This window comes from Megalops cyprinoides, chromosome 15 (genome assembly GCF_013368585.1).
Source record: "Megalops cyprinoides isolate fMegCyp1 chromosome 15, fMegCyp1.pri, whole genome shotgun sequence".
Lineage (NCBI taxonomy): Eukaryota > Metazoa > Chordata > Actinopteri > Elopiformes > Megalopidae > Megalops > Megalops cyprinoides.
The window spans coordinates 13493029-13517933 of record NC_050597.1 but is presented as its reverse complement, the minus strand read 5'-3'; the positions used below and the strand labels follow the sequence as shown (position 1 = coordinate 13517933).

The 24905-nt window shown below is 44.5% G+C and overlaps 1 protein-coding gene across 1 annotated transcript in view; it reads left to right on the top strand.

Annotated features, from left to right (window-relative positions):
* LOC118789859 (heterogeneous nuclear ribonucleoprotein L-like) overlaps positions 1–24905 on the top strand; it is a 40306-nt gene that overhangs the window by 3499 nt on the left and 11902 nt on the right. The window contains exons 2-4 of the mRNA XM_036546547.1: positions 18794–18912; positions 20117–20354; positions 23669–23754. Of these exons, the coding sequence (XP_036402440.1) occupies positions 18794–18912; positions 20117–20354; positions 23669–23754 (443 nt within the window). The remainder of the gene's footprint in view (positions 1–18793; positions 18913–20116; positions 20355–23668; positions 23755–24905) is intronic.

Genomic DNA, 24905 nt, shown 5'->3' with positions numbered 1-24905 from the left:
AGAGTCAGGGTTGGGTTTTGTAAATGTATGTCTGAGAAGCTGCTGGGCAGTCAAGACATCTTCATGTTTAGACCTGATACTTACAGAGCATGCGACGGCAGGAAATTCTGTACTGTGCCACTGAACACAGATAACAACTGTCTACTTAATCAATATTGTCTGTCCTTCTTGGTACCCTCCAGCCAAAATGCAGTTTTTACCCAATGCTGTTTCAATTCATGTGTGTAAAAATTTCTCCTGGGGCATCAACAACTTGCACCTGACAGTGAAGGAGATACTATCCTTGCACAGTCTTCTCAATACGTGTCTTAGAGAAAAGAAAGACAGAGAACACATGGTAATTTGGTGAAATGACAGGAATGTGCTCATTGAATGTCTTCAGGGTATGCAGACATCATTCAGCATTTAGTTTTTGTAGTGAGGCTTTGTAGTCATAACAGAAAAAAAGGATTGTCATGCATGAACTTATTTATGCATTGTTGAAAGTCGTGATTGCTATTGAAGGTCAAGGCCGCAGGCAGAGAATAGCTGTATGTAATAATTCTGCCACATGTGTCAGGGTAGCTAACTGAAAAAGGAGCACAGTTAACAACTAAGTGTAACTAAGTGTACTCTACACAGTAACACTGAGTGTAATACTAAACGTTGAGCAACAGACTGAGTAGATCATTGTCAAAAATGTTTTTTTTCCACCTTGTGGGGCCTTTATTTTTAAAAACGTCTTGCCTTGACAGGTAATCCTAAAAAAAAAAAAAAGACACAAACACTGCAAAGATGTTTAATATGGCGTTAGCATTTGAGAGTTTATGTCCAGTGAATGCATTGGGCATTCTGAAAGATGCAATTCTCACTTGTCAACGTTACCTTGTTAGAAAAGCTGACAGCGGGTCCTTAGTCACTAGCAATGCCTATTGCTTGCACAGCGCTCTCGAGAAACGGCATCTCTTGACAGCACCTCGCCTGTGAATTCTGAAAATGACAGGCCGTGGCTTTTACCTCCTTCAGCAATTTTTTCCTCTCTAATATGGCCTGGTTTTTAGCAACCAAGCTGAGGAAAATCTCTGTTGAAGGTCCTGTAATTTCATGCCCCTTTTTTTTCTTCTTTTTAAAAGTTTGCAGCCCTGTAGCGGAGAGTCCACTGCTCCCTGGGCGATGCTTTAAATGAATCTGAGACATTTGTTTCATTATTGTTTTTCTTGGAGGCTCTCCACAGACTGCTTGCCCTGACATTATTATTTCAGGTCAATTATGTGCTTATGCATTCCACTCATTTATTGCATCAGCAAAAATCACATTCTGAAGTACCTCCTGAGTCCTCTCTCCACTAGGGCTGAACAGCATTACTGGTATTTATAAAGCTGTTACTGGAAACGCACATAGCTGAGCTGAATGGTCAGATGCTCTGATGTCAGTCGGAAATGTGAAGTGACAGGGCTATAGGTTTCCTGACAGCTTTGTCATTATCGGTCACCTCCTGCATCTCCCAATAAGCAGCCTTAAAGTAAGGGACGCACAGCAAAAGAGCTGGGAGGTTCAGACCAATCACAGGCAAATAAAGTGGGTGGCACTTGGTGCTTGATGCAGGTAACAGGCATTGGAGCACTCCATGTTTTTCACAATCACCCATGAGTGACCACTGTGACACACAGAAAATGAATCAATTACCTTGGGCCTACTCCGTGTGGGGGTGGAACCCTCTATGAATACAGCTAGAGTGGTAGCCTATGGTGGATGCTGGTAGTGTAGCTCACCAGCAAGTAGTTTTACTTCTGTTTTTAATGCTGATTAACCCTGACATAAGCTTGTGATGTAGTAAAAAGGATTTCAGGAGTTTGTGTAAATTCTGCAACTCATCTTTGTAGCGTCTCTGTCCTGGCAGAGTTAAGATCGTTGATTTTACTACAAGGTAGAGTGGTGTAACTTTTGTTTTCACCTCATTGATGTTACTGCCTTTTACAGTTAGTCATTTAGCACTTTGAAGGACCTTACTAGTACCCAATCAATACATGTTAAGTGCTGTTTGTCTCAGATAGTTTTTTTTTTTTTCTTCACAGTTACGCACGGAAGGATTGTTAAGCAGTGCAGATGAAATGTGACACCTTCTCGGTTTCATTCGAAACAGTTTCTCATGTGCTTGCTGCTCTGGGAACATCCTGAGAGAGAGGAGATGCATAGTGTAGCAGCACTTGTGCAGTTGCCTTAAATGACCATTTTATCAGACAAACAAAGTGCGAAGGGGTTGGACTCTTTCCTCAGAGGACACAAACAGATACTGAATTAACCTGACATTTTTTTGTCAAGGACGTTTTTATAAGCGTGACAAGAGGCTATCTAGGCATACCTCATACATTTTCATATTGTTTTATTCATTCTTGCTCACTTTTTAAAAAACAGATGAACTGCTTTGTGTTTGATGACTCATTTGTTAGACACATGTTGCTGGGCCTGCCGCTTTGCTGAGGCGGAGTTCAGGTGAGCAGGGTGCTGTTAACGCCGTGCCCCCCTCCGTCTGCCTCGAGGTTTGATGTCGGCAGGGATGAGAACACACTGGGAATTTGTGCTTTTAAGTCAGCTGTTTGTGCGATGTGCGAATCATCTTCAGAGGCCTGCTGAAAGACACGGACTCACTGAAGAGGCTGTGAAAGATGATGTTGGCTGTGCTGGCCTACTTAGCTTAGCTTCTGCTGTGGGCTGACAGACAGCTCCCACTTCTCTTCCTCCCAATTCTCTTCCTTTATCGTTTGTTGGACTTGCGGAAGCTTATGTGTGGGTTTTAGCATTGTCACAAAAGGAGGATGGAAATCACCTCATTCTACATTGCAACCTATCACACGCGGCCATGTGGGATGATGTCAGACACCGGTTACCGGGGGTTGATTTTGGCGTGTGTAAATAGCCATTTTTGTGTAATTTTCATAGTGTTTTTACTCAGAAATGGATCATTAAATATGTTGCAGCGGCAAATCTGTTATTTCACATGAAACCATGGTGAAATTATTGGACACTTCTCAGGAACCTTTACTTTTACTTTAAATTTTACCTTTACTTAAGCACAGACATTCATTTACATTGAATGTAGAGTTTTGCCGGTAGAGTTTTTGGACGGTCCGTTTGCACAATTGAACCTGTGCACGAAGATGTTAAGGGTTAATCATTACACGGGGCACAATATAATTATTTACACATATGTATGTCCATGTATCCCAGTATGTCAGTTATTTGTGTCTGGTATTTCAAAGAACACTAAATCATTGAACCGTTCAGAGCTCATAAAATGATGCCTGGTAGTGTAAGAACTGTGTTGTTAGCCTGTGGAAGTGTACCACTCTGTGTGTGTGCGAGAATCTGGAGTCAGTGTAGAGCCGCTGTGCTAAAGGGCCTCTCTCACTGTCTCATGCAGCATTTACCATGCCGACACCGCCATGTGTTTTATTCAAGGTTAAATACCAGCAAAGAGGAACTTGCACCACAAATGGACTGTCAAAATAATTGAAGATGGGTACTCCCCACCCCTCCTTTGTGAACTACCCGCTAAAAGCACAGGTGATTCATCCTCTGCTGAGGTGTCTTGCTCAGGAGGAGAAAAAACAGCACCTTTCCAACACAGCAGCACTCAGGAAAAAAAAAAACATTACAACCCTTTCTTTGTTTTCTGAAGTACATGTACAAGAGGAGAAAGGATGCAGTTTTTTTGGATCCTAATGGGGACTGCAAAATATTTAACAATGTCACAATCCTCATCTGTAGGTGGAGCAGCTGTGTAGAGACATGTGGCTGTCTGTGACAGAGGTAAATTGTGAATGGGTCCAGTGCACAGACCCATCTGGCGCTATTGGTCTGGAGAGAATCACTGGGTGTCAGGGGAGACCTGGGACCAAATGCACAAGGGTGTCATTGCACTGATGTTGTTGTGTTGCCTTGCAGTTGGGTCTCAGACTCATTTTTAAGCCAGGCCAGCACTTAAAACAAGGAAGAAGTCCCTCCCTGGATATTCTAGAGGAGACGCGTATCACAACAAGTTTCTGCCCGCTTTGTTGCGGTGCTTCCCTTTAATCTTACTCAGCTGAATCAGGAGAGACACAGCAGCCACAGAGCAGTTTAATCACGGGAATGTTGTAACGTCTCCTCTTGCTTCTGGGTATTCAGTGTTTTTTTTATTATTTTTTTTTTTTTTAGGGTAGATGTTCACTGTCTTTGTCATGTGCCCTGGACCCCTGCAGCAAGGAAAATCAGATGACTTTTGTACCATAACTGTGTGTGTGCAAGTATCTATATTTATGCACATTTGTGTGTGTGTGTGTGTGTGTGTGTGTGTGTGTGTTGTTGTTATGCGGTAGCTTTGATTTTAAAGCCTCCTGTCTCTGTATGAATTGTGTGTCCCCACAGTGAATGTAAATGACCTTAATTCCGCATGAATCGGTCGTTAATATGTGGGATCTGATCATGAATATTCTGAGGAAAGCTGCTCTGTCATCAAGGTGGGAATGACATTTGCATACCAAGTAGAAATTTGCATTGAGCGCTTCAACAAAGGAAACAAAAACAGTCTTTCTCCAATTAAAATCCAGCTCAATCACATTAGCCCAGGTGTGTAAAGAGACTGTGTTGAGCCAAGGTATTTCCCTCATGTCGCAGTTAGTTTGCTAACCAGGAATACCACCGCAAAGACTTAATTAGATTTTTTTGTTCCTTATGTTTAAACTGGCTGTCATACCTCTTTTTGTGGGTCAAAGGAAAACGTGGTATTCAGGAACACAACTCTAAATTAAATAAAGTCTGTGCAGGGCCTGCTCCTGATCTTTATGCTATGTGAATAGGCTCAGAGTGGGCAGGGAAATGAGCCCATCCAGATTGTTTAAGGATCTGTCTGCATGGCTCGGGTGACAGACATTTTGAGGAATTTGCTTCATCTCTGGGATATTGCGTTAAGTTTTAGACATGAAGAAGGTTTACAAAAAAGTTTTTAAGCTAAGGGACAACATATGAATGTATGCTTTTGTTGGTACAGGTTGTTTCAGCACCGCATACAATACCTGGTCATCATCAGTATATTAAGGTGGACCCAAGATTTCCCCAACAGTTTAGAGGTGATTCACTGTGGCCATGTATATAGATTCGGCACGTCCCAGGTACAAGCAAAAACAAATCCAATAGCTGCTTGTAGCATTCATGCAGTTACAGAAGAAGTCTGAGCCTGTGCTCTACATATTAATAAAACCCAGATGAGCTGAAATATTGCCATAGCCTGTCACACTCAGTCCGCAATTAATTGATCTAGCCCACTCTGTACGTTCGCAGCATTAACAAGCAATACACATGTGGATAACACCAGAAATAGAGAGAAACTATACAATTTGGCCAAATTAATAGACAGTGCGTACAGTGAAGACTGCAGGGACCCATCTCAGTTCATTTTTATAACTGCTAATGGTGGCTTTCCAACAGAGGAGGCATGCCTCACATCACCAAAGCTCAACACTACAGGCTTTTCCCTCCAATATAATGCGTGTAAAACCCAGCATAGATCTGCCTCTGCTAAAGCCACTTCTTTGAGTGATAAAGACTGATTAAAAGTGAAATCTCCAAAGCAATAGAAATTACATTTACTGTCATGACAAATCCCAGTAAGTAGATCTGTACTGTATGTTTAAAATTAAATGGCCTGTATGTGTGATTTTCAAAGACAATTCCCTATGGTTAAAATAGACTTCAAGTACCTCTGTACCTTGAAGCTGTTTTGCAGCTGACAAAATGTATTATCTTTAATTGCATTTTATCATATGTGCAACATATCACAGAGTGATTTACAATGGAGGCATAATGTTGGAGAAATTAGGCCCGGCCTTTGAAGGAGAAAGAAGCCAGGGAAATGCATTAAAATACAGCGTTGAAAGCTTAAAGATCTGAGATAATCAAAGCAAAAAATTTCAGCGAGTGTCAATGTGTAATTAGGAAAGTAGGCCATAGAAGCGAGTCTTATAATTAGAAGCACGCTATTTGGCTTGGAGAAGAAGACGAGAGCACTTTGCGGGCTTGGTTTATAACGGTACATTTTCTGCGCTCGTCACAGGTCCGCTGAGCGCTGGTCATGACATTGAGGGCAGGCTCGGCTTGTTGGGCCTACTGCCGCTCCCTGGTGACTTTTTATGGTGGCCGCGTGCGATTAATTCTCCGAGTGTACCTCCACAGTGTCCCTCTACAAAGTCACCCCGTAATTGAATAAGGCATCGAGGTTTCCTGAATACAAAAAGGGCCCTGCTAAACATCAAACAGCCCAGATGCAGATTGTGCTCTGAGATGTGCAAATGCAGGGAAGCTTTTTCTCTCTGAGCGTTAGCGTTCGATTTATGCAACGCCACCATTCTGTCTCAGTGCCTTACAGGGATCTTTTTATTCACGTTTTTTTTTTTTTTTTTTTTTTGGAACCTTCTGCTTTCGGTTTTGTGCGTGGGTGTCGTTCTTCTTTATCGAGTGTGCTCTAGCCGAAGCAATTGTGGTTTTGCTACATCAATTAGCCTCTGGGTGAATTTCCTCACGATGATTGATTGACGCCCACTGCCAGGCCTTCTGTTGCTCCAGGAGGACAGGATGGAAAAATCCATTGAGCTGAGCAGCTGTGATGGCGAATGACAATCTGGGATTTTATTTTTTTGTTTACTAGCAAGTGTTATTTTTTTTGTGGTTGTGGCTTTCTGTGATTGCAGTGCAGTTTGATTGGCTTTGGTGTTGATTACACAGAGGAGGAAAAACTACGCTGCTAATGCTTTTGACAGGAGAAAGCTAAATCTGTCTGACAGGTTGTCTTTGAATGGTTCTTAGCTAATGGTACACTAAGAGAAGGCTGTGCGCCATGCCTCCACCGTGCAGAGATCTAAGTGACTCTCAGCGTTGACGAGTTAAAAGGGTATGGATTAGCCTGTGTGGCAGTGTGACCCACCTACAGGTGAGAGCACTTATATTCCGTGCAGAGTGTGTGTAATGATGAATCTACCCCCACGCCTTTTCTGGGCACAACAGTTTGGAGACGCAATTCTCCAGGGTGGGGGAGTGCTGTTGAAAAGCTCTGGTGTTTGATGTCGCACCTGCTTCGGCTGTGTGTTGCAGCAGAATTAATTTACAATGTCGTGGCGCTGTGTATTGTGGTACTGTCTGAAGCATGGTGCAGGGCACTCTGTAAGAAAATAGCATTAAACAGGGACAGGCGCAGTTCAGAGAAAGCTGGGTCATCTTTGGGCTATTCGCAGGCTGACTGAGGATGGCCAGAAGATTTTTTTCTGAGGCAGTCTGGCCCTCGCGTGCCTGCACAGAAATATATTTTGAAAAAGGCTGAACATACTGGGGCTGTCCATGAAACAAATACACTTTTGTTAAAGGAGTCGGCGTTGACCTCAGAATGTAATCATCGTGCTGTCTTATCTCCTCTGATCAGTGCAGAGGCTGCACGCGCTCAGTGGAGTGTTCAGGACGGAGGGAAAAGGGGGAGCCTATAATTGGCTCTACGCAGCGAGGACACCTTCGTTTTCTGAGCACGCTCTGTTCTCGTTATCGGAGCGGTCTGGGCAGTGTTGGAGAGCGCACGAGTGATGCATGGCTCTGTGGTCAGGCTTGAGCTCGCTGCGTCCAGATTACTCCCGGCTCTCCTCAGGCTGTGCGTAAAAAAAAAGGACATCGCACCCGGGCAGTCGCTGACAGAGTGAGGCCTTGAAGGCTTTTCTGTGCCTGTTGTTGTTGTCACGGCTGCCGTCGTTCCCAGTGGGCGCGCCGCTGAGGCCGAGGGCCCTGTCCGTGTCTGTTGACATCGGTGGTGCTGTCTCCAGGGCTGAACGAGGGCTGTCTCTAAACATGGGTTTTTTTTTTTTACCCCCACCTGCCCCTCCTCCCTGTACGCTGTGTCTGGGAACAGGAGGGGGGGCAAAGAAGCAGCTATTTATATAGTTACATATTATATTTTAGTGTGTATCTCAGCATACTTATGTTGGTGAAACACGAGGGCTATCAGCTCTGCCTACCCTGACCCTTGAGAGACAGCTGTCTGTCACAACGTCTCACGTCTGCTCTGTCGTTGAATCTTTCTTTTCAGGAAGCCAGTGCTGTGCCCTCCAAGAAATGCAGAACCGAACATGCCATGATTCTAAACAAAATATCACTTTTCATAATTACTTGTGTGTTGCGGGGAAGAGACATTTCTATTCAATGAATATTTACCAAAAACTAATTTCAGAAACAATCAGGTTTTAATAGATAATTTGTTGTTAAAGAGATTTAGTGCATTTCTTTTACATTATTTCTTGTATTAAATGCTACCCTCATGGTTTCATTGCTTTTCTATAAATGCTACCTTCATTATTTGTGGGACATTTGTTTTCTCAGAAACACATTGCTGCATCTTAAACTGATGTTGTTCATTATTAGGTCTAAAGCAGATAGAGAGGAGCTCTGTAAATGAGTTATCTCAGCAAATGTAAGCCTTTTCCTAATAATCCGTGTAGCAGACTATCAAGGGGAAAAATTGTACGTATAAAAATGATAATCACCCAAAATACAAAGTCGCCTGCAGGGAACTAAAAAGCTATTTCTTGTCACCCTCCCCCACCCCCAAACCAAAGGCAAAATCCAGTCACCATGGAGACTAAAAAGAGCCCTTCCATTTTGTGCACTGCCTCTCAAAAGCTATGATGCAACGTTCAACTGTCATACCTTCACACAGCAACTGGGAGTTGGAGGGGGGGGGGGGGGGGCACACAAGGTCACAGTCCAGAGAAAAGGGGATTTTCAGCCTTTTGTCAATCATTGTACTCCACATCAATGTACTCCTCCATATCTCCACACACTCTAACCTGGACTTCCTCCTCTGTGAAGAGGTGGGGTTTGTGGACATGACACAAGCCGCTCAGACCGTCATGCTCCATAAATATTTGGTAGTGCTATTACCACAGTAACAAATAACAGTGGGATGCAAGTCCAAGTTTGGTGTACGTTGTCTTGCTTTACCTAGGCAATGCCTTTCTCCGATGACAAACAAACCCATTCATTTCTACCATTTATATTCTATTTAGGACGTTAAAGTGACACTGTTCCTTGGGGTGGCAACAGAAGCAACACTCTCCACGCAGACCTTTGATGGTTGCAGTCAAGTGCACAACAAAACACATTTCTCCCTCCAACTTGTACTCGTGCTGGAGTTACCTGATGTGCCATGGCAAAGGGGTGTGTGTGTAACCAATCTGTTTGTGCAACTATGACACTGCTATTCTGTGAGAAAAGCACTTGAAGACCCCATTAGTCACAACAAGATCCTGGTCCTTCCCAGCCCTCCTATACTGACAGATGATGTTCACTCCTGCTATGTGTAGGCGAGATGAAGCATTGGGAACAGTGCCAAACAGAAGGCCGTACAGACTCTGTGAAATGGTCATCTCAAAGATAAGGAGAACCAGTGCTTTAAAAAAAGCAATTTATCATTGCATCTGAATGATGTTGTTTTTCTCCCTCCGAGGCAGGTCAGAAAAGCAAAGAGAGAGCTGACAATATCAATAAGCTTTGCAACGCTGCAGCTGGCCAGAACCATGCTTCTGCGGTCCTCTGCAGTCCTCCTTTAAGCAGTGCGGCCAGACTGCTACAGACATAGCCACGGTCAAAGGTGTCATGTTCATGGTGTGGTGTTCTGGTAAGTCACTCCCTGTGAGTGACTCAGAAGTGTCCCTGGTATTTGGCGACGTATGCGTGGGTTTGGGCTGATCTTTGTCAACTGGAAGGACAACGTTCTAAGGGCTTGGCAAGGTGCTCTTTGTCTGCAGTGATTTGAGTCACATGGTGCAGCTCACAGGAGGCCCTTCCTGCTGCCCAGTACATCAGCAGGTATGCTGCAGGGCTCACGCCAGTCCTTGCCTTTATGTAATACCTTACCGCCTCTCTCAAAGATACCACTGTGTTTCACTGTAAATATGCGAGAGATGCATTCACCACAGCCACCACCCACCAGAGTCCCCACAAACAATTCCAGACAGAGAGGCAAGGATTTATCTAGCAAATTCCACAACAGGGACAAAGGTGTACTTTCGGAAGTAGGAAATACATCCATGGCAGAATTAAGGTGTTGCAAGGCCATGCAATTGTTCACATGATTTCCCTTTACCTCAGCGGAACTACATGCTCAGCATTCTGTGGATAGCTGCCAGTCGGCCCTTTCATCTCCCCAAACAGCCTTAAGGCATTCCATTTTTCGTTGTCTCCGTGTTGCTTCCTTGCTCTCTTTATCAGTTTTGCTCCTTTTTTTTCAGTTTTTACCCACACAAACTTTTTTTTGTACCTGTACCTGGACAAACGCAGTGCATGTTGCTAACAGCAGCAGGCCCACAGTTCTTTGTTTACATATAGATTCCGTCATTTAGGCATTTAGCAGACCCTCTTATCCAGAGTGGCTTGCAAAAGTGCTTAGGGTGTACAACCTATCGGACGGAAGCACTTCTTGTTAAGTGTCACATTGCATGGGCCATCTTAGCACCAAGTCTAGACTAATTCATACAGTACAGCTCCAGTATTGGTCAAAGTCATGGAATAGGTTGGTCATGGAATAGTTTTGGCTTCACATGTGCTAGTATGTATATGCCGTCCATACTGAGGCATTCACTCTCTGACTATTTAAAAATTTATTCAAGCCACAGGGACTTACACATAGAGGTAGATTAACTCCGGATGCTGAATGACCTCTGCTTTAAATACGATGTGGGTTTATGGGGCATATCTGTAATGACAAAACTGAAAGACAAATGTTTTTAGTTCCTGAAAACTCCCTTTCAGATTACAAAACAACTTCCATAAAGCTGTGCTGTATTTTAACCACCACAGAAAAAGAAGACATAGCTTTAAATTTCAGCTGCAGCAGGACAAACAAAAGCTTGCAGCTTTAATATACCTATGCAGAGAGAGAGCTCCAGACATAAAATTCAGCTGATTAGAAATTGATTTAAAATCCAGTCAGCAGCTCCAGTTTTCCCTTTGTAATCAAGTGTATTGTATTGACTTTCCTGTTCATGTTCGAGTAGCTGAGTGAATGTTAATGGGCTCTGTTTATAGGTAACTCATAAATGTGAAGTGCCTTGCATAGAGACTAAAATGTGAAATGCTGACCTTGCAGAAGAGATATAGATATTGACATAGATGCATATAATCTTAGAAAAGTACATAATAAAAATATTTAAAATAATTTATTAATTAGGGACAAATTTGTATGGATGTTATTTTCATTTTTAACAGGCTTTATTATGTGTATCGCATAAGCAGGCCTGAAGGCACTGGCCTTCAAAGGATATTTGGATATACTGAACCTTCTGTATAATCATTTTAAAGCACAGAAACCACTCTTACTTACTGTTTTGAATATTCTGGTTTATCAGAGGCTTAAAGTTTGTTTAGTCCTAGTCTGAGAAGGACTTTCTGTTGCCTCTCTTGCTGAGAGAGGCAACAGAAAGTTGAGCAAGAGTATGCGTGTCTGAAATGACAGGCTTGTCCTACTTCAGGCAGGAGTGTATCTTGAGGAGTCCTCATTTGCACCTGATCTGCCCTCTTCCTCTCCATCTCCAATGACAACTCCTCCATACACACACATGAAAACACACACACCTACACACGCACACACAGACAACCCTCTACGCAGCACTCAAACTCTGGCTGCTAATTGGTTGCCTATCACAATACTCTGCACCAACTCGTCTGCTACATGCCCTACATTTTTTTTCTCAGCCACTCCTAAAATGTCAGCAACGTTCTATAAATAACCAGGAGGGGGACCAAAAACACCCCTCCTTCTCTATCTTGCAGTGTGCCCATGTTGCCGCGCGTTGCTGTTTTTGTGCGTTTGCGCGGCGGAGACGATGTGTGGGGTCCCTGGCCTCCCTGGCGCGGGCTGTTGTGATGCCGTGCGCCTACTCCGCCCACGCCCCGTGCCACCTGGGGACGGGGGCGCTTCGGGTCCTCACCCGCAGCAGACGCGCCCGCGTCTCCGGCGGGGTGTTTGTGAAAACGGTTTGGGAGCCGAGCGGAACGGTGTCCGTCTGCGGCGGAGGGCGCTGTGACTTTCCGACCGCAGCGGCGTGTGTGATTTCAGCTCCTGCTTCAGTTTGCACATGAAAACCCCGTCTGGGTACGGGGGGGGAGGTGATGTTTATCTCCTCAGATAAAAGGGAGCAAAGCAGCATGCCTTTACTACACGCACACATCAGGATGTTTCTCACAGCATCGTCACGCTTGCAAAGCAACAAAGGTGGGCGGGATTCATTGTGTGTGTGCTATCTATTGTGATTGGAGTTGTGACGGTTTTTTTCACCCACAGGTCTCAGAGCAGAGCTGGCTCTTGCTCTAGTGCATGCCAGTACTGGAGGATGCTTGCAACATTAGTCATGCCACTCAAACGGTCATCATTCTTTTTTGACAGGGTATTATTATATGCAAGTCATCACATCGCTCCTTCCTGCATGAGTAGTGTAGTAGATGAGAGATGTGTCTGTTCCTGGTTGAGATGGATGGCTTTGACTTCTCTAAGGGTTTTGACATTAGAGGTCATCCATAGGGTATTACTCTCCTGCCATTCTTCGCATTTGGATCATTCTTGTTGAAGAAGTCTGATGAGGTTTCAAGCTTACGAGGACCTTCCAGTGCATTTAGTGTTGCCTAGTGTGTAATGGAAGGGACAAAACTAGTCAAGTGGCTCACCGCGTGAGGGGTGTTGTGTAAAAACCACAAAACAATTAGAGCCTGTCCTCTGGTTACATGAGAGGAAATGGAGCAGTTGTAAACTTTTGTGTTTCAGAATTTGCTTATTGTGTATTAAACATGGTCTTTGAATGTAAAGGAAAGCTGGTGCAGAACCTTTCTTTTTATGCAGTACCCTTCATGGACTGAGCCCTTCAGGTTGCCATAGAGCTGCATGTGTGTGTGCATAAGACAAGCAAATTCTGGCTGTCCTTTCAAATATTGTAATGTTGTCCTGTGCTACTGCAAATAGACTTTCTGACAGGGTATTGCTACAGCCCTCTTTTTTCACTTTGTCATTCAGAGCTTCCAAAAGTGCTTATCTCACCACTACGGCAGGTGGAGGCACGTTAAATTATGCTAGCGTTGGCCAGGTAGTGTGTGGTCTTTACTGGCGTCTGTAGTGTTATAGCTAATTTTTGAACAAATATCTGTTTTACAGTTTGAGGCGTCTGTTTGCTCGATGAATGGGATCAAAAATATATGCATAGAACTGGCCCCTAAAACCAAAAGTGAAATGATTTGTTGTAGAATTGGTGCGCTTCCACAGGACCGGTTTCTTCTGTTTATGCTTGCATCGCACTACGCTAACTGCATTCAAATCAAATCGCAGTGTTTTTTATGGAACAGATAAGGTTAGAGTTGACACTTTGACATTAAGAACAGAAACTGAACTTAACAGCAGATTGACAACATGACCCAACAGGCAGTGGGCACATACTTGGGCTGGGTAATCAGATTACAAATAAAAAGTAAGTAGAGCTCATTATTGTAGGTAACCTAGGACTGGATATTTCTTAAAACTGTTTACCTCTCTGATTTGTTTATCGGTACATTGTCCATTAAAAAAGTGATTCCTCTCAATCTCACCTGATTGGCTGTGCTCTGTGGGTAGGAGGAACTTTGCTGCTTGGCTCTGCGCTGATCCTCCACCGCCTCTCCATAGACAATAATGAGTTTTATTGAGCGCCGCTGGTCTTCAGTGTGAACCCCCTGTAATGCAGACAACGAGAAAAACTCTGAGCAGGTGGTTTTCTCCCTCCTCTGATCCCTGATGAGGGCCGCCGAGCGGGAGAGGACAGAAACCAGAGAGTAGGTTAACCTCCCGTGACATCTGAGGCTCTGGATTAAAGCAGTCTCAGACAAAGATGCAGTTAAACGCAGCGTCTGTGAGAGAAAGTGTGTCACAGGATGCTCTGCCTGCCCAGCTGGCCTCAGCATGGGCCTGGAGGGCCTAGATGCCGGTGGCTGCAGCCGGGCGGTGTGTGTCCTTCCGTCAGTCACACACACACACAAGCATTCTTACACGTGTGCACACGCACATGTAGACCACCTCGCACAAACACATGTCAGTAGCAACTTCGCTCACGCTGAGTTCAGAGCTTTGTTCTGCGCTGTACCATTTCCACCATCACGGGGACCCCATTGTTCTCACGTCTGTCAGTGTATGTGACATCGTGGTATCCTGGCAACACAGAGAAAGAGGGTAACGGTTCTGGGGAGGGCCCTGGGCCCTCTGTGTGGACCGACCTGTCACCAGATATTTACCATGTTGAGCATGGTCTCTCCTGCTAGGCTGGAGGATTATTCTCAGTAAAATGGATGAATGTTTGGCTCCTCACCCCTGCTGCAGCTACACATTACAGCAGAGCAGGAGACAGCACGACTCACACCTAACAGGTCCACATTATGAACAGACATAAAGAATGAAGTTACTTATAGCCTTAGAATTCCTGAGGGTTTAGTATTTAATGATAGATGCTTGAATCTAAAAATCATGGATCATTTATATTTATCTGTAAAATGGAATAACATTGTATTAAAGAGCACCTTATTTGTTTGTAATGTGGAACATAATGATGTATGTCAGATCTGCCAAAATCTAAGTCACAAATATTGTTTGGTCCTAATTTCTGTTTTTCCTATTATAATGCAAAAAGTGGACATGTAAAGGACAGTAAGACCCATGAATTGAATAGGTGTTTGTGGTCGTTGTGAAAAAAAACTTCCTGTTTTGTCAGTGTTCTGGCATTATATAAAAATGATGTGAAAGAGGGAAGAATAAGCATGATTTTGATGATATCTGATTACTGCAGCTTTATCTGTAGGTTTAATTTGTGTTTGTCTTTGTGTCCTAGCATGTGTGTTTGATTAAATTAAATGATCCAGCATGGTTATTAGGCCTTCTTTGCGAAGTGTGACTATGCTGTGTGAGTCTGCCTCATCAGCGCCCGGCAGTCTGTCCCACGCTGCCCAGGGAGAGAGGTTCCAGCTGGGCTAATTCAGTACAGCGCTGGCAGATGGCAGTGTTCAGGAACTGCACTGTCATTTCCTGTGAAACCACACGACTGCAGCACTACGAACAGAGCTCTTCTGCACAAATGGCAGCTAATGTTAATGCCGGGTACTGTTGGACAGTAACTCATTGCAGTTACTGTCATTTAGCAGATGCTCTTATCCAGAGCGACTTTACATATGCTACGATTTTTTACATGCTATCCATTTATACAGCTGGATATTTACTGAGGCAGTTGTGGGTTATGTACCTTGCCCAAGGGTACAGCAGCAGTGCCCCAGAGGGGAATCGAACCTGCAACCTTTTGGTTACAAGCCACGCACCTTACCACTGTGCTACACCCCTGCAAAAAAGTCTCAAATTCACAAAAAGTGCCAACCTCCTGAGTGGCAGAGTATGGTAGGAAGGCAAAAACCATACAGCCTGGGAAGCGGCATTATGTTGAAGATGTTTTGGTGCTTGGGGGCTGATCGTTGTTGCAGGAGCACCTGCCTCCCCCCCCCCTTCACCCCCACCGCCACTGCTTCTACCCCGCCTCTATTTCTTCACTCTGAAGCAGCTCTGTGTGTCCTCCCCAGGTGCAAGGTGCACGTGGGAGGTTCAGCACCCTGAGGATGCTGTGGGCTGCACCTCTGAGCGCTCGGTCTATGAAAAAGCACTGTGACAAATTGCTCCAGCGCTCTGTCTGTTGGCCCATCCCTCCCCTCTCTCTCTCTCTCTCTCTCTCTCTCTCTCCCTCTCCCCCTCTCTCTCTCTCTCTCCTTCTCCAGAGAGCTGTCTCAAAGCCTCAGCAACAGTGACTCAGACAGTGGAAATAAACCTCCTTCCAGCCGCTTTTCAGAGCTGGGTGACAAATATTACAGGGGAGTCGTGGGGGCTTTTGAAATCCGAAGGGGGTGTAGGGGGAGTCGGATTAGAAGGTGCGTTTGCGCAGTGTCTTAGCGCAAGCTTACACCAAAGAGGGCCAAGGAGAAAGACGCACCGAGCGGTAGCCTGAGAGATCTCACAGAGCAGGCATGGCTTAGAACTCCGCCAATAACCTTCACTTGGCTTCACCTCGGAAAAAAGGCTGTTTATTCCTCTATTCATTATTCTGAGCCGTGTCTCTCCTTTGTGCGTCTCTGTGTATGTCACCCAGCTACACAAAAGAACCTTGCTTCCTTCGGTTCGGCTTAAACAAAAGTCTGACAGCCAAGATCACACCCCCCCCACCTTCCACGTGTTTAAAAATACCAAGGAAAAGAGAATTTAATATAACAGGCTGCTACAAGGGCACCTCACTATTCTAGAACTGGCAATAAATCGATGGAGAAGAGAATAACATTATTTTATATCATGTTTAATATATTGTGAATCTCATTCTTTTGCGAGCTCTCCTGTCCCAAGAGGGTTTTTTTCTGCAGGGCAGGGAGAAACTTTGTCAATTTGAAATGAATCTCATTTTCGAAGTAAGGCCTGCTGGTGAGAATTCAGTTTGTCTCCTCTGTCAGGAGTTAAAGAGATTCCAGGCCGGGGCCCCCAGTCTCTGACAGTGATGTGGAGAAGCAGGGCTCCACGGGCTCCAGTAATGACTTGAGCTGCTTTTTGACGAGTCAGTGCCAACCCTCGCAGGGGGGGCTGAGATCTAGAGGTGACGTAATTGGCTGCTTTGGTGGAGGGCAACGAATGGGATGCGGGCCTTGTTGCTGCAGTTTTTCTGAGAGCTCTGCAACAAATCATTCCCTTTTATAAGAAGGGAATGATAAATGTGGTCTGTTGCAGTCTTATTTAATTTATTGATTTATCAATTTGTCAGGGGCAATGTACAATCCTTAAGATGAATGCTGGCGCATAAAGTGTATTATGCCAGAGTTAGCGCGTGAGCTAATTTCCCTCTGGCATTGCAAGGCATGCTACAGAAACACAAAATAATCATAACACATGGTAAAACATTGCATAAACGCATTCAAAACAGGCCATGTTATGCTTAAACAATGTAAAATCTTTTCCAATAAAATCTTTAGATAAACAGTATGAATACTGATGTAGGAAGAGCGAGAGGGAGTTGAAAGACCTCTGTTGTTTTTGTGGTCACAAATCATTATTTGCCTTTAGCCATGAAATGGGTCACAAAATTATTTAACATATTCTGCCTCTTCCAGCAGTTGTCTACACATCAGATGTTTGAAACAGAATTGTAATTGATCCTTTGGCTGTCTGAGTGACATTTTACTGTGATCACTTTTAGATGTTACTGTGAATTTTTTCTTTTGCATATTTTATTTCATCAGTGCGCGCAGTGAAGATGACATGTTTTGACTAACCACCCAGCGGAAGTCATGTAACTCGCCCTGCATCCTGTAATACTGTGACTGTTTGGCTCAGGTACGCTCCTCTGAGGCATTTTAGATGGCTGAGTTAAGATCATGTCAGGCTTCATGAGGCGTGTGCCTTTCAACTGAGAGGAGCCATTTTAATTTGTGTGAGCCCCCAGCCTGTGAATGAGGTGAACGGTATGAAGGAAGCTCTTAAATAATTCACCTTGTGCCTCAGCGTTACGTTTTCAGTTAATGTTTCTTTTTTTAGCGTTCATGTTTCTAATTTGACCATATTTCCCTGAAAAATAATGCTCTGGTGAAGTTACCATCAAAATGTGATTTCAAATGCATTTTCATTGCATTGTTGAGTCGTTAATTTGAGGCTATTCCAAATTCTGACTTAATACATGCAGTTTTTTAGGGTTTAATTGTAAAGTTTGTCCTCTGAGAGTTTATAGCTGTAGTATTGTAGCACAATGACTGAAAGTGTGGTTGAGTCTTCTTGTTATTCAGTGTTTTTTGGTAATGTTGTGAATCAAGTTTAGAACCTTTATTTAAATTCATTTTTTCAAAGCAAATGATGACTGATTCACTGAAATGAATACATTTCCAAGAACTCAATTTTAATAATTATGTATATTTATGCATTGATGCTGTACCTCTCCTGTTCACGTCTACCTCCTGTAGTTACAGTATTACTTTATGGAACTTACACCAAATTAATAGTATTAGTAGGCAGTCTTTAGTTGTGACTCTAACTAATCATAGGTCCTAATTTTGTAGCTGACCCCTTTTGATTAATTTAATCTTCTAATTTGCTACAGCTGTTTTTTTTTACTTTGAAATTTTTTTCTGTTCTATTTATATGTAGCGTGTTGACTTCAGCTGTATTTAACTCCCTGATAAAGGCATGATGCCCAAAGGATTGGAGTTATTTTAACATGTTCATGCAGAACCTGTAATAAAGGTATTTTAACTTATTTTAACTAATTATAGTGCCTTAGTTCTTGGATTCTTTTTGGGAATTGTTAGTTTTACTAAGTGCTTCCACTTAAAATAACTTGCATCCTTCAATATTGTGTTTGTTGTTATTTCAGAGAAAGGAGAACAGTCCTTTTATACTTCAGAATGACTAACAAAATGAGAATAATGTCTGCACTTGCTGTCAGGAAAACAATAATACTTATTACTCCTCCTAATTATTTACTAGAAATGGCAGTACAAGAGATTTACCGAAACAAATGTGAGGGTTAACACAGACTAAAAGACAACACCCAGCGGTATTAAAGATTCAAACTTACACTCTCTCATGGCATTTACACTGCAGTGGGACACTGCTGCTGTTGAGTGTGATTGGTCTTTGCCTGTTGGTTACGTGATGGTTTTCACAGTGACGTTTCGACCCTGATCCCTGGCCCAGCTCTGACCAGGTCTTGTCTGTGTACCATAGGACAATGGGGATGATGCCCACAGGATCGCTCCGTCTCCGGTGGTGCACGTGCGGGGACTCTGCGAGTCCGTGGTGGAGGCAGACCTGGTGGAGGCCCTGGAGAAGTTCGGGACCATCTGGTAAGAGGCTACTCTTCTCAGCCATGTTGTGTTTCACATCGTGACGGGGGCAGAACGAGGGGTGTGGGTCTGTGACTTGGGCTCCTGGCTACATCACTTTCAACCTGTTATTGTGGTTGGTGATCATTGCCAAAAAAGGTTGAGAAAACATCTTTGAACTTCTGTTGCGTTTCTGATCAAGTGCAATTAAATGCAGAATCGATGCATTAAAAACAGAAACAAGATCAAGTACCTTTTACGACATTGTTCATTTCATATGCTAATTCTGTTTATGAAAGACAAAAGTTCCTAATGGAGACCGCATATAACTAAAATGTTCTGAGCTGGATATTTTTGTATAGCACACATTTGAGGTGTCATTCACTGTGTATCATGAAGCTATCTGAAACATTATCCTAACCACCTAACTTAATCTGATCACATACCTTTGCTCACCATTTCCTGCCTGTGTTTAAGTGAGCATTGTTTTTTTAAGACACAGAAGAACAACAGAGCTTTGAAAGAGACAGAATCGCTTTGGTTGCCGGAAGGATATATGTCTGCGATGGCATGCATGTCTGAGAAGTGAAGGAAAAAACCCTGTAATCTGTGTAGTATTGTCATACCATGCAAGCTGTCGTCACCAGGTCCTTTGTACTGCAGAGCATTTTTTTTTCCCCTTGACTTGGAGTTATTAGATCATGGCGCAGAACCGCACAGTGACTGAACAGGCTTTTTCATGGCTGTAAACTGCCGTGGAAACCTTGACGTTGTATTTTTAGGCTCTTCCTGTGCAATATTCATGAAAGCCCTCCACACTGAGTGAGTACTGAGCTGAAATCCCCCGGGCACCAGGCGCACTGAAAGAACAACACACAGCTATGCAGCATCTGAGACACCAGAGCTCTGCTCACAGCTAAAGAGCCGTCCCTAATGCAGCTTACAGAAGGACTCTGTCCAAGTGCCACGGGATGCACTCCATTCCCTCAGCGATGAAGCGCCGTCACCACGGAGCAGGAAATGCATTCGGCGACGGCGCACGTCAGTACGAAAATAGCGTTGCCCTTTCAATTCTGAAGCTGAATAAACTGTCATCTCGGAGCAGAGAGAGAAATCCGTTCACAATTGTCTCAGCGAAGCCAGCGAGACACCACAAAATTTGCCTTGAAAGTTAAAGGTCGCGCAGCATGAAAGACCCTCTCTGTCTGATGTGGGTTTCCTACAGCTACGTGATGATGATGCCCTTCAAGCGACAGGCGCTGGTTGAGTTTGAGGGGGTGGAGAGCGCAGACAAATGCGTGGCGTGCGGTGCAAACGAAGCGGTCTACATCGCCGGCCAGCAGGCCTTCTTCAACTACTCCACCAGCAAGAGGATCACCCGGCCCACCAATGCTGACAACCCCAACAGTGGGAACAAAGTGCTGCTGCTGTCCATACAGAACCCACTCTACCCCATCACTACGGTAAGAAGCAAGAAACTACTGTAGATAATTACATTACGTTGCATTACATTCACTCAGCAGATGCTCTTATCCAAAGTGACTTCCAGCCAGTGGCAGAACTAGAGTTCTATACACGGGGTGGCCAGGGGGGTGGAAAAGGCTACTTCAGGGGGTCCATAGACAATGGCAGAAAATTAGTGTGTAACCCTAACCTGGCGTCTAAGGAGCATGAATGAATCCTATGATTGCTGATTAGAGGTAGAAGTGATAATTCACTTAACCCGGAGCTCTTCAATGTGGCAGATAGTGTGGTCCACTAGGTTTATTTCACTAGAATTCTTTAACATACTATGAATAGCCAGTGTTTCTACCTTGGAACTGCAGCTCAATTTCTTTCTCACACACACACAGGCACACACACCGCACTGTACTCACATACTGGAGAGACTATTTTCATGAATATATAATCTGGGTCTATAAATGTTGAACATCCAAAATATTTTCAGAAAATAAAGCTCAAGCACCAAGGAGGTAAGATAGCATTTGTGTGTGACATAAATTTTCATAGTTTATTTATGGAAGTAAATTTACAAAAAACATTGTGATAATCTTTTGAGTAACGTTAACAGAGTAATGTTTGAGTAACGTTAACAGATTGATAATTACAATTGTTCATTTTGAGTTCAAGTACGAAAATCTGAGTTAATGGATTTCAAATTGCTAAATGTTAATTTGCTGAACACTTACAGCTGTATTAGTTACCCCACATTAGCTAAACACTCGTATACTGTAACTTACGACACTGCACTGTATGCGTGGCGTGTATTACTAGCACAGATGTAAACATGTTACGTACGCTAAATTGGGAACCGATCTCTCTTATCTGATTACTGTCTGTTATGGAGCCAAATTGCCAATATGCATCTACACAGCGACTCAGCTTTCGTAAAAGTTGTTCAGGAAACCTAAACCTGATGCTAAACCTTAAAACTTCAAAATGGTGCTTTCGCCGCAGGTCTGCCATAGTTGTGTCAGTCGCTCATGTGACTCGTGAGCTGTGGAAATGTTCTCTCTTCCTTGTCCTCGATTTGAAAAAGGCGCCGCTGAATGTCAAAAAAACGCTTCTTTCAAGGTGAAATGTACGTCGCTTTGGATAAAAGCGTCTGCTAAATGGATAAATGTAAATGCAAATGAAATGAGATGTCAATCAGCATCAAACTGCCAGTGATAGCGAATGAAATTTTAGGGTGGCACCCGGGGTGGCCAATCAGATATCAGGGGTGTCCATATCACCCCGGACACCCCTCTGGCTCTGCCACTGCTTCCAGCACAAAAGAACAGAAGTGTATCCATTCAAGTCGAGTGAGCAACAGTGTCAGGCCAGGCTAACAACGCTCCCTGTGCAAAAGCTAACAACATAGAACCCCACTCTGTGCCCATGACTGTGACAATAATGTGGAACAATGTAGAACAACATGGAACAACTGCAGAAGCACTGCACTGAAAGGGAAATGCAGCCCACCTCAGAGCAGAACAGCTGTCAGTCTTACAGCACGCCAACACCACAGTAACGGAAGCCCCATCATTGTGGAGCACTACCCTCTCGCACAAGGTTACACCCAAGGTCATGCTCAGGGGCATGCACATGTGCTCTGCTGATGAGCATTGCGTGTTTTGTCTGCTTCTCATGTGCCATTGAAAGGTTTTTTCTGTTGATTTCCAGGGTTTTTTTCCTCCTGCCAAGTAAAACAGGTAGACTACTACTTTAAAGGCGTTCCTAAAAGAATGGAATTGATGAGTTCCAGCTTTTCTTCCCTGTGGGTGGAAAGCTTGTTCATGTCTTGGCGGATTACTCTTTTTTGACGTTTACTTCCCAAATTATAAGCTTCTGAGTGAGCCTGTCGAGCGGTGGCTGCCAGTCAGTTTTGTTACAACAAGATCGTTAAGAACACAAATAAAACTCCCCTTTACAGGCTATGGCATGAGAAAAAGCCAGATTCAGCTCCACCGGCTTTTCTTCCCCGTGTTCTCCACAGACTGTCAGCATACCGTAAACATTCCATAGTAGCGTCACATACTTTACAGAGCAGATAGTGGGGAAAATAGGTATGCTTTAAAGGGCAAAAGAGATTGGCAAAGAGATACAGCAAGACTCATACTGTTAGCGATGGTGGAGATAAGTTGTCAGGAACAGAGGGAGGCTACTGGTTAGAAGTAGAGAGGTAGATGTTGGCAGAACTGAGATGCCACACCTCATGACTGGGATTTGTGAGGCTACTGTCTCACCCTCTTAGCTTGCCACTAATGGGCATCCTGTATGCACCATCCCCACTAGACTGGGTGCCGTGGGGGTGTGGAAGAGTCCTCGGAGCACCGCCGTACCCCTGCATGGGGCCAGCTGGTTTTGGTTTGGAGTACTGAGCTGGGTCAGTGGCTCAGCGGTAACATATATTGCCAAGGTGCCCAGTGCGTGGGGATCAGAAAGGCCCCGTCAGTCACCCAGCGAGTGGCAGCCTGCCCTGGGCAGCGGGGTCTGCCGCCATGGCCCATTCCGCTCGGCCGACCCGCAGCCACGGGAGAAGATCCGCTCCGGCAGCAGCAGGAGGAGGGAGCCTCTCTCTCTCTGCTGATGAGCAGTGGCATCGCTCAAGCTGTTGACCCCAGATTTGTTTGCTGTTGCCTTCGATCCTTTTGATCTCAAATGCAAGTGATTTGAAATTCCAACAGCCAGAGCACATCAGTCAAGCATGAGACGCTCGCTGCTTCCCCACCCCCCCCCCCACCCCCGCCCCTGCCCCCTCCCCTGCCCCCTCCCATCCCTCGCACCTCCTTCTAGCTCCACTCCAGCCGCGCGCTGTGGAGGGAGCAGCACCTCCATTCCTCATCTCTGTTCTGCTGATTCAGTCTCTCCTCTGTCCGACAGCGGGGAAACGCGTGACTGGGGGAACGCTTCAGAGCAGAGTGCAGAGACTGTGATTAAGCAACAAATTGCTTCATTAAATTCTGCACTCAGATGTAAGATTAATGATTATGTTGCAATGATTATGTTTTTTTTTTTTTTTTTACTGAAAATGGACCCTGTTTGGGTGATGGTAATAGAATGCACAGCTGTGGTTCCTGAAACTCCAACTGGAATCTCATTCCCCTAATGAACTTATATAAAAAATGCAAAACAGTTTTCTCTTTTGAAATCTGCTCACAGATCAGTGATCTTGATTTTTTGTGGTTTGTAAAAAATGATTTTAAATCAGTTTTTTTTTTTAATTCCTGTGTGATTTATTAATGCTTGGTAACACCCCATGTCTGTCTTTCCTGTTTATCTTCTCCTCCTCCAGGATGTGTTGTACACAGTGTGCAATCCAATTGGTAACGTGCTGCGCATCGTGATATTCAAGCGAAATGGGATCCAAGCCATGGTGGAATATCCTTTCTGAAGGCCCCCTGGGGTAGAGCATTAAAGAGGGATGAGCCAATCAAGCGCTGCGCTGCACAGATGTGGGCAGGGGGTAGGGATAGTGGGGTGGGGGGGGGGGGGATATGGTAGAGCAAGGGTACACTGTTCTAGTCCTCACTACTCATTACAGGAGGGCTTACAGGTGTCTTGTGTTCCCGCTTCTGAAAAGCAAGTGATATCATATCAATCGGACATCTCATTAAATGGGTTAAACTCACAGAGTCAGGCTAACTGCTAATATTATGTGAAACTGACCCAGCCCGAGAAAGCAAAAGCCTTCTGGCAGCACTTGATCCTAGACGGTGTGGTGCACCTCTGGTCTGGAGGATCAATCAGGGCCCTCCTGTGTACGCCAGCCCCCCCCCCCCCACCACTTGGCTCAGTGTGATCCTCTCAGCATCTAATAAAGAGCAGCAGGAAGAGGGCTGTGTTGGGTGGGGGATAGCAGGTGGGCTCATGAAATATGGATGTCTCCTGGTGACACATTAAAATGTACCTTTTAAGAGAAGTATCCGCTGTAATGAGACCTGAGTCTGAGGGGCCACAAAGAGAAAAGGCCTGACAGCAGCCTGTCACAGAATCCTAAACTTTTAATTGAACGCAGCATTCTGGTGTTTCTGGTCAAGTAACTTCTGTCGCTCACGGTGAAAACCCTGAACGCCTCGACCAGCATCATATTGCTGTGGTTGCATATTTATATTTTTTTTTACCACTGTTGTCAAAACACGTACTTCTGTGAAGTCCTGGTGAATCCCATAGGTCATGGGAAAAACTAGATCCCACTGCTGACTTTCCATCGCGGTGGCTTCTGAGATTAGCCAACACAGGACACAAGCACACAAGTAGCATGACACGAGTGCCGTTGTTGGCCTGAGTTTCGCTCAGAGGGCGCGGTCCTCCGCGACCTTGGGAACAGTCATCTGCCAGGGTTATACGTGAGAGTGGATAGGAGGTAGTCGTCCGCAGACTGAGGGAGGTTCTCTTGGGAAAACTGAGCAGCTTTTTAGTCTCCCTTTTCTGGGGCACTTATATGCAGGTCTTCCGCTGGGGCTCTCTCAGGTCAGAGATCTGTGCTCGCCCGAGCGCCTTGGCTACAGAGCAGCTGCTTCGATCTCTTT